The 14967-nt window shown below is 35.8% G+C and overlaps 1 protein-coding gene across 1 annotated transcript in view; it reads right to left on the bottom strand.

The window, feature by feature from the left end:
- The window catches only part of LOC137405976 (zinc finger protein 260-like), a 31654-nt gene extending 25647 nt beyond the window's left edge, over window positions 1-6007 (bottom strand). The window contains exons 1-4 of the mRNA XM_068092465.1: window positions 5805-6007; window positions 4964-5200; window positions 1614-1732; window positions 538-610 (exon numbers count right to left, since the gene is read on the bottom strand). Of these exons, the coding sequence (XP_067948566.1) occupies window positions 538-610; window positions 1614-1732; window positions 4964-5189 (418 nt within the window). The 5' untranslated portion in view covers window positions 5190-5200; window positions 5805-6007. The remainder of the gene's footprint in view (window positions 1-537; window positions 611-1613; window positions 1733-4963; window positions 5201-5804) is intronic.
- Between the last annotated feature and the right edge of the window lie 8960 nt (window positions 6008-14967).

The following is a 14967-nucleotide window of genomic DNA, read 5'->3' as shown; positions in this document are numbered from 1 at the left end:
AGCAAATGATACTGACAATTAGACTGCAAGTGAGTACTGCTTAAATCAAGCTTCGTAGAGCGGTAACATGACTCAATTTTTATAAGCATCCTGTGAAATTAGTTACAACAATATAATACCAGGGCTTCATAGTGCAATGCGGGGGGGGGGGGGGAACTGATCCAGCCTAGATATCAACTATTATCAAGTTTTGTGGTAAATATTCAACTAAAATAATCAATAAACACAAGCAAGTGATTGCTGTGAGTCGTTGCCTTTGCGGGTAAAAAATATAACTAAAACTGGATTAGAACTTTACAGCGGGTGAGCTCAAGGAGAAATGACAGTGATAGAAAAGAGCCAACACTGAGTTTGTAACAGCAAAAATTAACTTGAAAATTTGCGTATAAAATTGAGAAGCAACAGCTGATGTTAGATTAATAGTCTGGCTGTCAGTGTTCCGCGTGAGTTAAGCAGCCAGATGTATGAGACGTTGTCTTAAAGCAAGAGCAAAGAGTCTGAGAAGAGAATTTTGCTATTTTTTGTAATTGCTCTTACGTGAATCATCCTTATTTACTTGAACATCTCCATTATCACAGACTTCCGAGTCTAGAGATGCAACAGTTCCTTTCTACAACAAAGAACGATTTGCGAAGGATAAATCAGAGTAAATATCAACTTTGCCTGTTCTTATGACAAGCCCGCTCAACATTCTCATAGCTTAGTTACCCTAGGACACTTACCCTAGCACACGCCTCATCTAACTTTCGCGTTTTTGCGGAGTCAACCTCTCGCGAAAATTTCATGAGCGAAACTAAACTATCATAACAAACGAGCGAAAATGCGGAATTAAATGGCTTTGTTCATTGATAGTCCAAGAAACAAATGGCAGCGAGGGATCAAATTGCATTATCGATCTCGGCAACACAATTCTACCTGCGGTTCACAATTACAAACTAGTTCCAAATTGAAAACATTTTGTCTTACTGGTGAACCGAACCTGAGGAATCTAATTATGTTTGTTCCACTGCATTTATTTTCACATCACTACATTTTCGCACTCATCAGAGCTGCGAAATTAAGTTGCAGCGAAATTTTACTCTGTATGCTACTCACAAAACTAAATACTAGTGAAATATAAGTGTCCTAGGGTATGTAAATCGCTGTTGAATACTTATAAGTGGTGAGCGCATATTACCATATATCTCTTTAATATAATCAGCCCTCAACCTAAAATAATGTGTGCCCAGCCTAACATAATGTCTGCCCAAGGTAACATAATGTATGCCAAACCTAACATGTGTGCCCAACCTACCAGTGTGCCCAACCTAATATAATGTGTACCCAACCTAACATAATGTGTGCCCAACCTAACATAATGAGTGCCCAACCTAACATAATGTGTACCCAACCTAACATAATGTGTGCCCAACATAACATAATGTGTACCCAACCTAACATAATCGGTACCCAACCTAACATAATCGGTACCCAACCTAATATAATCGGTAGCCAACCCACATAATTGGTATCGAACCTAATATACTGTCAAAATAAAATTATCGTTTTTTAGTAATTCTGACACGCATAACTTTGGACCTTAATACTTTAATTTTGTTTCATATGCCCCTCACTTTCAACCTTGACCTCTTCTGGTGTAGTCGAATGCTGGTTCGAGGATGAGTGGGAAGAGGCTCATCAGCAGGATCTTTGTCTTCCTCTCTATCAACATCTCTCTCTTCCACGCACGCGACTTTAAGTAAAGTTAGTGTTGGTAAACAACTTGACAACATCAACTAGCATCCTGGTTAAAGATGTGGTTGCGTCAAAAAGGTCGATTTAATGAAATTAATACCAATAAAAGGCTAAAACATCAGCTAAATATGATGTCTTTTTTGTTTTTGTAGACTATTCCTGTTCAGAGATATATGCGCTTGAATGAGGCCATCTTTTGAAAAGCTCAGATCCGAGCGGGTGCTTCATTTGTGACGTAACGAGTGATACATCCGAAAAGAGTCCACGAGTGATAAATATAAGATCTCTTCATTAGCCAATAATCAGCATGAAATTTTTATATAGGTCATATTAAATATTATCGCTCGTAAAACGGGTTGTCTGTGATTTTGAAGATTCTGGTTATTAGGGAACTTACTCTATTACTAGTTAGTCACGCGCATTGACTAGTAGTAGATTCTACTAGCCACGTGCATCGACATCGATATTTTTAGGTGACATAATTTTTAGGTGACCATGACTATAGGACATATAAGACATTGTTAATTTACTAAATTACTGCACCGACACGTTTTATCGACGAACAACAAAATTGTAACAATGCGAAGGTGACTCAGTTTTCTGAGCGTCAGGTGATTAAAGATTGGGGCAGACCGGTTATGGTTAGAGCTGACAGGCGTCAACAGCATTTTGCTGCAAAGAAAGATAGGAGAATGGAGGTAAATTTACCTTTAACTATGAGTATCCTTTGCATATATTCTAAACTAACGGTAATAATTTTATAACTCATGAATACATCTACTAATAAGTAAAATTATAACTTTTTGCTATTACGATTCATCGTTTCACAACTTTTTATCGTTTCATCTAGCTATAACATTTGCTTAAAATTTTCTTTAGCTAGTAAATTAGATTTATGATTAGAATTTACATTTAGTGTGTAGAAAGTGAGAAACATCGATTGATCATCGCTCATCTTCAACTCTCAGAAACAAAGCTTCGAATTGTTGGCTTTGCGTATTTATGCTTTTGTTAAACATTTATTCATTTTGAAAATTACACTCGCAATCTATCTAACTCTCAAATTGAAAGCTTTCAGTAGATACGCGTTAGAACGACGTATATATGAATAACATTTGTTTTGTTGTTACAGGATGTTCATGTGGTTCACTAGGGGAGCTGTCGTGTCGGTCTGGAAACTGCCATAAATGGGAGAGAGAGACTCGAATGTGTGCTGCACAAACCATGTTTTGTTTGAGTTTGCTGCAGGAGACATTCGTTTTGTCTTTGAATTAACTAATCGAATGTGACCAGCAAATTTTTTCCACAAATTGATAATGATACTCGATGATAATGACTAGATAACGTTGACTATACATGACTTTTTGGGATGCAGTTGGTTTCGCCATATATTCGAACATATTATTTTCAAAGATGGCAGCATGCTTATTTTGTTAAGTAACTAGTTTCCGATGTGAGTAGTAACTGAGAACTTAGCTGATACAAAGGCCGCGATGAAATAAGTTAACTTGACGACGTAATTACCGTAGACCGATAGAATTGGTAGTCGGTACTCAGATGTTTACACAGCATTCAAAAGAAGCTAATATGACAAGTTTCTAATTTCCCTTATTTGAGGCGTTTGAGAAATTCATAATAATGTTTCAGTAGCTAGATTTAAAATTTTATTCTAGCCAATGTGAGCAAATGCAAAATAAAATTTATGCCAACAGAGCCGCGTAGGACTAGACTTTTATCGCAATAGCCGATGTGAATACGAGAGATAGAGACAAGTTGTATCACTCGTTACATCATTTTGGGCAAGTCTGGGCATGTTTTTTTGGCCTGAGCATTTTTACCGCGATCAACTTTTTTCGATTTTAATCTTCAAATATCTTGACAATGAGATCGCCTAACACAACAAACAACATATTAACTGATAGACAAAAAAAAGCTTTCTTTTAAAATCAACTCAAACTTGACGCAACCACATCTTTAATAGGCCAAAATCCTGATAATATACATGTATGTGTAAGCTCTAACTAGGTGACTAGTAGATATAGATTTTGGTACATCAATGCATTTAAGCCCCATCAAGACCGGAAGACACAGATACAAAAGATATTATCCCACGACCAAACACGAGCGAAGCGATTGGTTTGGGAGATTTATGAAAAATGCACACGTGCACACAACTCCCGAAAAATTATTCGTTAACGGCTGTCACCAAACCCTTGTAACGAAATCCTATCAACAAATTTAACTATTTTTCAGTAAAGTCGTTTAAGTATAATAATGATACAAAACGCATATAAACCTATTTAAATATGTTACCAAACCTTTTGAAAGGTTACCGCAAATTCCTAAAACTAACCTATCTGATCAGATTATACATAAATAGACAGATTTATTTGGCCGAAAATCGTTATTAAAACTTGCTAAGCCTCACTTTTATCAAAGTTAAGACCGGAAAGTAAAACGCCGAGCGACAGAGAATAGAACGATTGAGTCGTGCGCATTTTACAAAAAAATAACATGCACGTTTCACCAGTCTATAGCATTGTCGAATTGCCAAAGGTTTCTGTAATTAAGTTAGGAGTACTGCAATCGTTTCATTTTTGCCGATTTCAAAGTAACTGACATTTTAGACAATTTTGAGTACTTTGGTATTCTAACTGATGTCCAACGCAGTGTAAGTAAAGAAAATGACGATGATATTTTTTCTAACGGTTCTTATGAGATTATTACAATAATTAATTATAAGTTTGGATGACTACAGAACAATGACTACGTAGTACAGAATTTCTAAAAATCTATATAAATATCACAACTTCGTGATATTGCTAGCTATGACGTTTTGAAATGTAAACAAAATTGTGCATTGGTTTTATATTATTACTATATTAATAATATTGGTTATTCTAATAATATCAGTGCATTTTACTTCTAATATTGGCCAATATTGCATTTCTCCTATTGCAGGGGAGAGATATAAACATATAATCTTTTCCTTTCATTATTGCTATTTGTTGTATATAATAACACCCACACCCAGTACATTACAGCCACCATTGCAGTTATCCTATTGCACTGCAATGCCATTTGACTGCTAATATTGCATTTCTCAACCATCAGTACCCTTTCTTTTTTTCCAATACCACTTTGGTCGTGGGCTGTATGACAGTGGAATTTCTAGTTTTACCTATTTGAGATATGCATAAAACTATAATGTGAAGGTTAGCATCCGTACCTCCTGTAGCAAAAGTTGAATTATCATTTCCTGTATCTAGAGCTGGAGGACAACAAGAAACAAGATTGTGAACATCTGGACTCTGCTCAAGCTGCTTGACTACTTTCATGTTTGGTCGACCCTTGCCAATATGTACAATGGGAAGGCCTCTAAAATCTTTACCGACAATCTTATGTTTGTCGATTGAGGAAGATGGCAGCCAACCACCTCTGTCATCTCGGCACATCTCATGATTATCTATTAACCATAAATAATTTCAGTATCTATGGTCAAGGAAATTTTTTACATCATTGATATACATGATACATTGGCTAGTTGAAAACATTGCTTTAGCCAAATTGCAATTAGAGAACACAAACCAATCTAAACTTGCTGCTATAAATTCTGATCGCTATCTGTGTTACAACAAACCTAGTCATGTATTATGGAACAAACGGTGAACGACAAAACAAAACTTTTGGAGAATTGCTATTCCTACACTTCACCCTTCAATACTGACATTACAATAAAAATGCCAACTAAACTCACATATTAGTCCTCTTTGTACATAAGCCTTCTTTTTAAAAAACTTCCATCATGTGAAGAATTTTATAAACAACTATAAGCCATTCATTAAATACCAAGATGTGCTGTTTCAAATAATAATAACACACTGCTCAAAGTTCATTATCAAAGCCTGGAAGAATTTCTTTTTACCACTATCAATGCAAAAGATAACCAAATTCCTTGTAACCAACACAAATACAGTCGCTGAGTGATCATTGAATCATAACATGTTATGAACAGGTGAAAGAAAAAGCACAATTGCAATACCAGTAGTAAAAATAGGTAAACAACTCACCTACTAATTTGCGGTCCCAGGTGACAGTTTGTGGAATGTGAAATGCTTTCTTTATTTTCGGCTTTGCAAGTTTTGCTCTTAGTTCAGGACGCCGTTCCAAAACATTTTCAAGAAGTTGCTCGAGCTCAGCTGCTGGGGCATCTGCTAGCCTATCTTCTAATGACTGTGTATGTGGCGGAGTTGATATTGATATCTCAACGTCCGTAGACTGTTCCATAGGAGATGAGCAGGAAAACAGGTCCATACTTACGATGCACCATCTGTTTCTAAGATTGGATTCAACAAACATGGCATAACGTTTAAATAAATTGATAGATACAGTGGTGTGCATAAACTTGGAATCACCAGTTAAATCTTCAAATATGTATGTTTATATGCTGTTGTCTAAGAAATTCTTTGGAGTTAAGTGCCTCAACCCCATCAATATATATATATATCAGTTGAAAGGGAAAATTCTGAAGAACAAGATGATGCCAAATATTTGAAAATATTCTCAGATTTTTATCGCTGGGGGTGGATCTACCGAAAGGCAGACTTATTGCAGGCTATGAATGTTGTTAGTGAAAATTGATAAAATAGGATACAAACAAACTCTTTTATACAAATTGGTGGCCCTGAAAAAGGCCGTTGGGTTATTGTTGGTCTTCAGAAGGACTGGTAAGGTGTCTTGAGCTGAGCATTAGTATTTTATTGGCCAGCCCTTGTTCTTGATCACCATCTGACACCGTCAAGGCATGCTGTTTACCAACTTTCTGAGCTCTTCAGGAGTGATGATGTGATGCCAAAAAATGAAAAAGAAATGATTGTGTTAAATCAATCAATGCATTGTTTGAAAGCACATCTTCTGCTGATCAGATTGATATATAATATCTGGCATGGCATCATAATTGGCGGGAAAATAAAAAGCGAATGGAAGATCCATTCGATATAGAGTGAACAAAACAATGTGATTCCAAGTTTATGCACACCACTGTAATTATTTGTAGAATCAAACTGTAGAATAATTAAAATGCTGCTGAAGCCACTCGCTATAGCATGGCGAGCAAGACATTCCTAAGCCACTTTCTAATCATGATGATATGCACAAATTTCCATAATTTAAACATAATATAGATACATATACCTTCTACTAACCGTAGTATCAACAGATAGATTATACCATAAAACCTTTATTTGAACTCCAATTTTATTTGAATGCCACCTTTATTTGAATGCGACCTCTAATAGAACGACACTGGAAGAGAATAGTTGAAAAATACAGCGCCACGATTTCATTGAACTTTCCATTCCACTCCATTTCATTCAACATTTCATGTACCTCTATTACAGCACCACTTTGAAATTTGGTACATTTGATGTTGACTCATCACTTTTGACATGGACTTTTGACAATCATCTTTATGAACCCATAATTGAAAGTGGTCAGTAGAAAAAGGTACACAAAATGGTACTAATAATGACTGGGTTACAACAACAACAATTAATTCGTTCGCTGTTGCTGTAGGGTTACCATGATTCAAGGAAATTTCATGACACAAATTGTAGTGAAATTCAACTTCAAAAATCCATTGCAAACCAAAATTACATGAAATTACATATAGGGATTTATTTATAAAATAGTAAAATACTAGTAATCCAAATCAATGTGAGATGAATAAAACACAAATTCCAATTCTTCGCCATTAAAATTGTCATTGCTAAGATTCTCTTGAGGAATAACGTGTTTTCTTCTAACTTAAAGGTTGACTTGCAACAAAATTCACATTACAGTTATTTGGTATCAAAAGATTCGCCATGTCTTACTCTGTTGTGTGGTAGGTGGCAAATATGTGGAAATGTGATTAAAAGCTCTTAAAAGCTCAAAAACAAAAAGCCGCCGTAGATTGAAATCTCTTGATTTCGATGACGTATCCGCGCTGTATGGTTATTGTCTTGTCACGAGATGTTCTCGCGTGAATTGAAAGGCCAATAAAAAACTCAATATCAAACTTATCGTAGCAATAGTTTATGATAAACACTTCGGGTTTTACCTAAGACCCCGTATCAAATATAGATGCTCGCTACTTTACAGTTTCGGCTTGGCCATTCTGTTCGACTATTCATGTCCGAGTTGCGATCATAAAAAATGTCAAATTCTGAAAAGTTAAGACCCTGGCGTTTCGAGCCTGACGCTCTATCTGAAGAAGATCCTCAACAGAATCAAACCTCCCAGCAAGTAAGCATCGCCACTAGCCAGCTCTTATGTGCCAAGCTAGCTAGTAGTAATAGTTTTAGCTTGAGAGTGATAGAACGAATATTATTATATATGATTTTAATGATGATAATTATCGCTTCAATATTGCAAAAAAATAATTACAGATTTTTCTCGAATGACAACATTAACAATTTTAATATTTAAATCTAGCGCTGCACTGATATACTGTTGGATAACATCGACCTGATGTATTAGCTATGGTTGCATAGACATATCTGTTCATTTCTTTAGGAGCTAATACCAACGGCTACAGAGTGGTGTGCCTGCAAGCGTTGTCAAGACATGCCATCTCTTCCTGAATGTTTGTGCTGCCATTATGCTGAGTTTGCGCATTGTCTCCTTGACCAAGGGGAGCATGAATGCCTGTGTATACATCCTGGTGTAAACGAATTTGTGGCGTCTGCACCCCTTGAGTTGAGGTGGAATAATTACCTACGATATCATAGTGAGTTGGGTATTCATTTAATGCCAACAACACCAAGGCTATGCTAATGTGTCAAGCATTATCTAAAATTCTTGTGTTACACATTTAATGCATCAGTTGAACACACATATTCTGAACTCGTGGAACACAAGGAGAACTGGTATATTTGGCTTGTACACTTACTACAGTAGAGAGTGTATTAGTTTTATGATTTTATTATATAAAGATCGAGATTATTTTGATGATCAGCAATTATTGTTTTTCAATAATTGTTTTGGTAGATAATCTATTCCCATTTGGAGAGCCATCGCCAAACGCTCGGAAAAGGTTGTGTGCATACCGCAATCTTGTGTTTTGGTTTATGCCGCAAATCTTGTTTGCAAGTCTGCAAACTCTTCTTCATCATCCGTTGGTGGGAAAAGAGCCTGAATCTTAGACACCAAGCAGGCAGGTAGAGGCCGTCGCTCACGGCGACAAATTTGCGGCATAAGCCAAAACACAAGCTTGCAGTATGCACACAACCTTTGTAACAACATCCGTTGTAATGGACCTCACTCTCAGGCCGTGGGAAATTAGATCGGACTGGCATCGCTTGAAGCCTTCCAGCTCCATGGTGTTAGAGCTGGTGGTCTCTGTTGACTGCAAAGTAAAGAAAGTTACGACCAACAATTACTTTCACATTATTTGAATGAACTATTTAGCTAGATGAGCAACTTCATGTTTATGTATTGATAACTACTAAAAAATTTGGGTTTTTGTCAGGCTGTGAAGTAAAAACTGTCAAAGTTTTACCTTGACAAGATGGCTGCTGACTATTAAACCGCAGCTCTGATCCATCATAGTGTAGGCTCTGTATAGTGCGCAATGCCCCGGACTATCGCATCTACCGTCACCTGCCAAATCAAGCTCCCAATCGATTGCTGCCATCAATCCCTCGTTATGCAGGGTGTACTGCTCAGCAATACACTGTAAAATATTGTAAAACTTCATTATACAAGATTAATTTGTATCATTATCATTAGTCTAAGAATGTAGAATCCTCTTCCCCCTTTTTGTGCTATATTATGATGAAGAATCAGAATTTTGAATTATAATATATTTTGCTTGAAGGATGACATATTTTCCTTTCAAGAAAAAAATTGTTTCTAAATGTCGTTATTCAATTAGTGTGCCAAGCTTTTACTCACATTTTCCAAGTTTATGAGTAAATATTAACACTCACACCATGTAAGTATTCTATTTGTTGGTAGAGGCAAACGCTGTGGCTTGGTATTGCGATGTTCAGGAGCGACAGAAAACGGAGGTTCTGCGTAAGGCATCCGCCAGAAAAGAGTGATGTAGCTGCCAGCAGGGGGTTGATGACGTGAGCTCTGTTCACCCTGGCAGTTGTTTCCCAAGTGTACGATCGGTGACAGGAGGCACATGTAACCTTGAACTCTACCCATCCGCCTTCTCGTACCATCGTGAATGAGCAGGGGAGGGCGCAGGTGTGACAGTGAAATAGTCGCTGGAGTGCTGTCACACTTACTATTATTTTCTCCTCTTTGAAGGAGGATTCGGGTCTGAAATCACAACACAATAGTTGACTTGCAATAAGATTTGTACAACATCATTTCCTGTTATTATATCATATTTGCTTGATCAGAAAAAGAATAAATATATAGCCATGCAATCATGACACAGATTTTACAAAACCCTATCAGAATCCATGATATTGTAAACATAAAATGTGAGTAATAACTCTATGGATATTTTTTATATTTTGTCAAGTTTGGTTTAGTTCAGCTCTATCTTACATGTAATTGGAGAGCGTTTGACGCTGGCCAACATAGCGCTCAAACTCTTCCCAGTCTTCAGTGGTTGGCACAAATTCTTCATCTAATACTAATAATAATCAACTAATAATATTAATATGCTATTAACGATGATACCAGAAAATGACAATAACTATTTTATATAACATATCTATAAGTGAGTGGGGTTAAGAAATTTGGCGAAATTAATCGTGAAACAACATTATTTTATCAATTATATATTAATATATTACGTTTTACAGATAGATATGCAGTATGAATTAGTTTTGTTATATTAATAAGAATAATACACGTAATTAAAAAGATAAAATACTAATAATATAATATTACAATTAAATGACATTAATATTGTTATATTAAATATAGATTAATACAGTACTATTAGGAGAATACTAGAAAATAACCCGAGTTACAACTACTAATACAAGTAGTTCATAAATTAAATTACTCACGTGCTTTGGTGACATGTGGAGTATGCAAACAGGTTAGAAAACATGTCGTCTTTGAACTGGCGAAAACAAAGGTAAGAGTAAGCAGGCGAATAAATAAAGTTTGTCACATCCAGCTTCACCCAGTTGCTCCACGCCCGGTGGAGGTCTGGTCTTTTCTCAGCTCTTGGCCAAAAAAAAAGGTGCTTCTCAGCTTGGCAGCTGCACAAACACTATGTGGCGCGTTAGACATTATGACGAATTGAAATAAACAAGTTGAATACGAGAAAGCGTGTTTGCTATTTGCGATAGATCAAACTTGAACTGAAACTAACATTATCTGGTCACGTGACTTACAATACCCGCTATATGGCGCGAAAAATTTCTACAGCACTTTTCAACCATCATAGCGGACCAAAAAGCTCATCATTTTTATCAGAGGATGATATGCAATCGTTCAAACTAAGCTTAAAAAATTAAACATATTTTTATGCTATGTTTTGAGATATCAGTGCTCAAAGTTGCAGCATTACGATGACGATAAAATAGACGCGTAAGAACAATAGACATGGTTTTTATCGCAAGCGTGAAGTATATTTGTGAAAATAGTTCGACGAATAAGGATGCATGAAAGTGTAAACATAAACTATCTCGCACACATTTTAGCCGTTTTAGCACACATACGTCACATTTTAGCCGTTTTGGAAAACGAATCCAAACTAGGGCGGTCTCGTGTGGCTGCGATTTTTTGTTCGTTTTTTAGCTTTTACGAGCTTTAAATCACATTCCCACATATTTGGCACCTACAACACAATAGAGTAAAACATGGCGAATCTTTTGATACCAAATAACTGTAATGTGAATTTTGTTGCAAGTCAACCTTTAATGCTCTTTTCGTAGTATCTGCCTACAAGCCCTTACTCCGGTAATCCATTTAACGCATCCGTTACCGTTTACACATTGTTATTCTTGTACTTGAATCACGATTTTTGACAGAAATCTGACTAGTGGCACAGTTTTCTGTTAAAAAGTTCTTATTATCAAAGGTGGCAGTTTCATTATATTGGCGAGGCGGGCCAATGCGATGAAGTATTGTTTTTCGTGTGTTGTGGTCTTTAATTAAAACTGTCTTCTCTCGTTCTTTTATTAATTGTTCGACGTAAAAACACATTGACGTTTTGTTGATGGCTGTTTTTATGAATGCCATTTCTTCAGCTACGCATCACCCGCCTCTGATGCCGACTGAACTACTAGCGATAAAAGGATTTGAGCCAGATAGGGGAGTTGAGTTATACAGCGGGTACATGTCAAAACCAGGATTTTTAAATCAAACTTTAGACCTTGACTTATACGCCGGTTTGACTTTTACACCGAAATTTATGATAAATAATCTATGTAGAAGTGAAATAGTAACAAAAAGGGGAGCACATAAAATCTAATTTGGTAAATGCAACGGTGAAGTATATTATGAACAGAAGTACACGATCGCCAGATAGGCAGATTAGGCAGAAACACACTTGCTGGCTGTACGACTGATAGAAACATGTGTACAATAAAACCTCTAATTGAATGCTAAAGGGAGAGGGGGGTCTCTTTTTCAACCCTTACTTTATGATGGCGGCCAAATAGAGGCAGCGTTCCAATAGAGGCTGGCTTTGTATTTTTCAAATGGCTCGTCAGAATTTTCGGATGATAAATTTAACCCATTTACTGGTAAACCGAATGTTGCCTATATTTTGCACTCTTTTTCCTCCCCTCCAACTTGTCAAAAATTTCTTACAGGTTGACTTGCAACAAAATTCACATTACAGTTATTTGATATGAAAAGATTCACCATGTTTTACTCTGCTGTGTTGTAGGTGCAAAATATGTGGGAATGTGAACAAGCTCTTAAAAGCTAAAAAAACGAACAGTTAATCGCAGCCACACAAGACCGCCGTAGTTTGGATTCTTTTTCCAAAACGGCTCAAATGTGACATAGTTGTGGGAGATGGTTTCTGTGTACACTCTCATGCAACCTTATTCGTCGAAATATTTTCACAAATATAGTTCACGCATTCAATAAAACCATGTCTATTGTTCTTACGCATCTGTTTTATCGCCATTGTAATGCTGTCATTTTTAGCAGTGATATCTTATAACTTACCATAAAAATTCATTTAATTTTTTAACCTTACCTCGAAGGAGTACATATCATTGTCTGATAATCAAGACAAGCCTGTTGGTCACCTGTGATAATCGAAAAGTGTTGCAGAAATTATTTGCGAAGTATTGGGTCACATGATCAGATTACGACTTGACGATTAGACCAAGCCGATCAAAACTGTAAAGTAGCGAGCATCTATAATATTTGATACGGGGTCTTCGATACAACCCGAAGTGTTTGTCATAATCTAGTGCTACGATAAGTTTTATATTGAGCTTTTTATTGGCCTTTCAATTCACGTGAGAACATCACGTGACAAGACAATAACCAAGCTGTCATGACTACGTCAGAAAAATAAAGAGATTCCAATCTACGGCGGCTTTTCGTTTTTGAGCTTTTAAGAGCTTGTAATCACATTTCCACATATTTGGCACCTACAACACAACAGAGTAAGACATGGTGAATCTTTTGATACCGAATAACTGTAATTTAAATTTTGTTGCAAGTCAGCCTTTAATAAATATGCATTGAGAAGCTGAAACGCATACATGTATCTACCAGTTGATATCTATTGCTTGCAATTAACCTGCGATGATGTTATAGCCTGTGTTCTGCTTTGCAATTTGTTGAAGCTTCCAATTTTTACATCAATCTAAATTTGAAGACATATTTTTATTTAATATCTATATTCAACAATATATGTTGCATAAAAGCTCATTGCACTCATTGATATATTTGCTACAGTTTGCATCCAAAACTAGCTTTTTATTTTTAACAGAAGAGGAGTTACGCTGTCAACCAATTGTAAGATCAAATTACCACAACGGCGCTATCAAATAATATGCTATGAATCTGAAAATTTATAAGTTAAATAACAATAATCCATCGAGTGCTAATAATATATATTCATATATAAGTCACAAAAACTAACTACACTTATAATACATGCAGAACGTTTTTGACATTAATGTTTAATACTATATAACATTATAACCTCTAATTGAACGCCACCTTTATTTAAATGCCACCTCCATTTGACCGCCACTATAGGAAAAGGGTTGAAAAATAGAACGTCACCTTCTAATTAAACAGTACTGAACAACCAGAAAACATTCGTTCTATCGAAAGCGACAATTAGAACGCAACTGGCCAAGCAAACGATGCAAATATTTTTGTTTCAAAGATGTTAATTTCTGTTTCTGCATGTATTATAAGTATAGTTCGTTCATGTCATTTGTTCTTGAATATAATGCTAAATATATATAGCAATTGACATATTTTTATTATGTAACTTATAAATTTGCAGGTTTATAGCATATTATTTGATAGCATCAATGCGGTAGTCTGACCTTACAATGAATTGACGGTCGTAACTTTTCATCTATTGCACACAAAAAGCCAGTTTTGACTGCAAGCTGTAGCAAACATATCAGGGAGTGCAAAAGGTTTTATGCAACATTGTTAAATACAGTTATAAAATAAAAACAAGACTTCAAATTTAGAAAGAAATAAAAAAATTAAAAACTCGAACAAATTACAAAGCAGGGCACAGGCTATAATATCATCGCAAGTTAATTGCAAGCAATAAATGTCAGCTGGTAGATATATATTTTAGCTTCCCAATACATATTTATTTAGAGATCTTTGATAGAATAGAAGTAAGTTAGCAGATTTATTGCATCCAAAAGGGTTAATGTCGCTCCATTCAAAGGAAAGTGCAAAATATAGGCAGCATTCGCTTCACCCATAAAAAGGTTAACTTTATCTTCCTAAAATTATGATGAAATAGTTGAAAAATACAATGCCAGCCTCTATTTGATTGCTACAAATAATAGAGGAAAGGTTGAAACAGAGGTGTGAGGGTATGTCTCGTTTATTGTTTGTGCCAGTCCACATGATTAACCTACTACACAGTTAGCTATGTAGTTTATACATTATAACGCAAATATAACAATGATGGATTACAAAAGTGATTGCTGAGTCCCATACTATTGCGACTAATGAATAATAAAACAATGGTAAAATCCATAGGTTTGACAATACCTTATCTGTTAACAATAATACAACAGAGTCTTTTCATAATTCAAAATACACAAA

The sequence above is a fragment of the Watersipora subatra genome, chromosome 10, assembly GCF_963576615.1.
Source record: "Watersipora subatra chromosome 10, tzWatSuba1.1, whole genome shotgun sequence".
In the NCBI taxonomy this organism is placed as follows: domain Eukaryota; kingdom Metazoa; phylum Bryozoa; class Gymnolaemata; order Cheilostomatida; family Watersiporidae; genus Watersipora; species Watersipora subatra.
The sequence above is the reverse complement of the archived record's forward strand: the minus strand, read 5'-3'. Positions and strand labels throughout refer to the sequence as shown.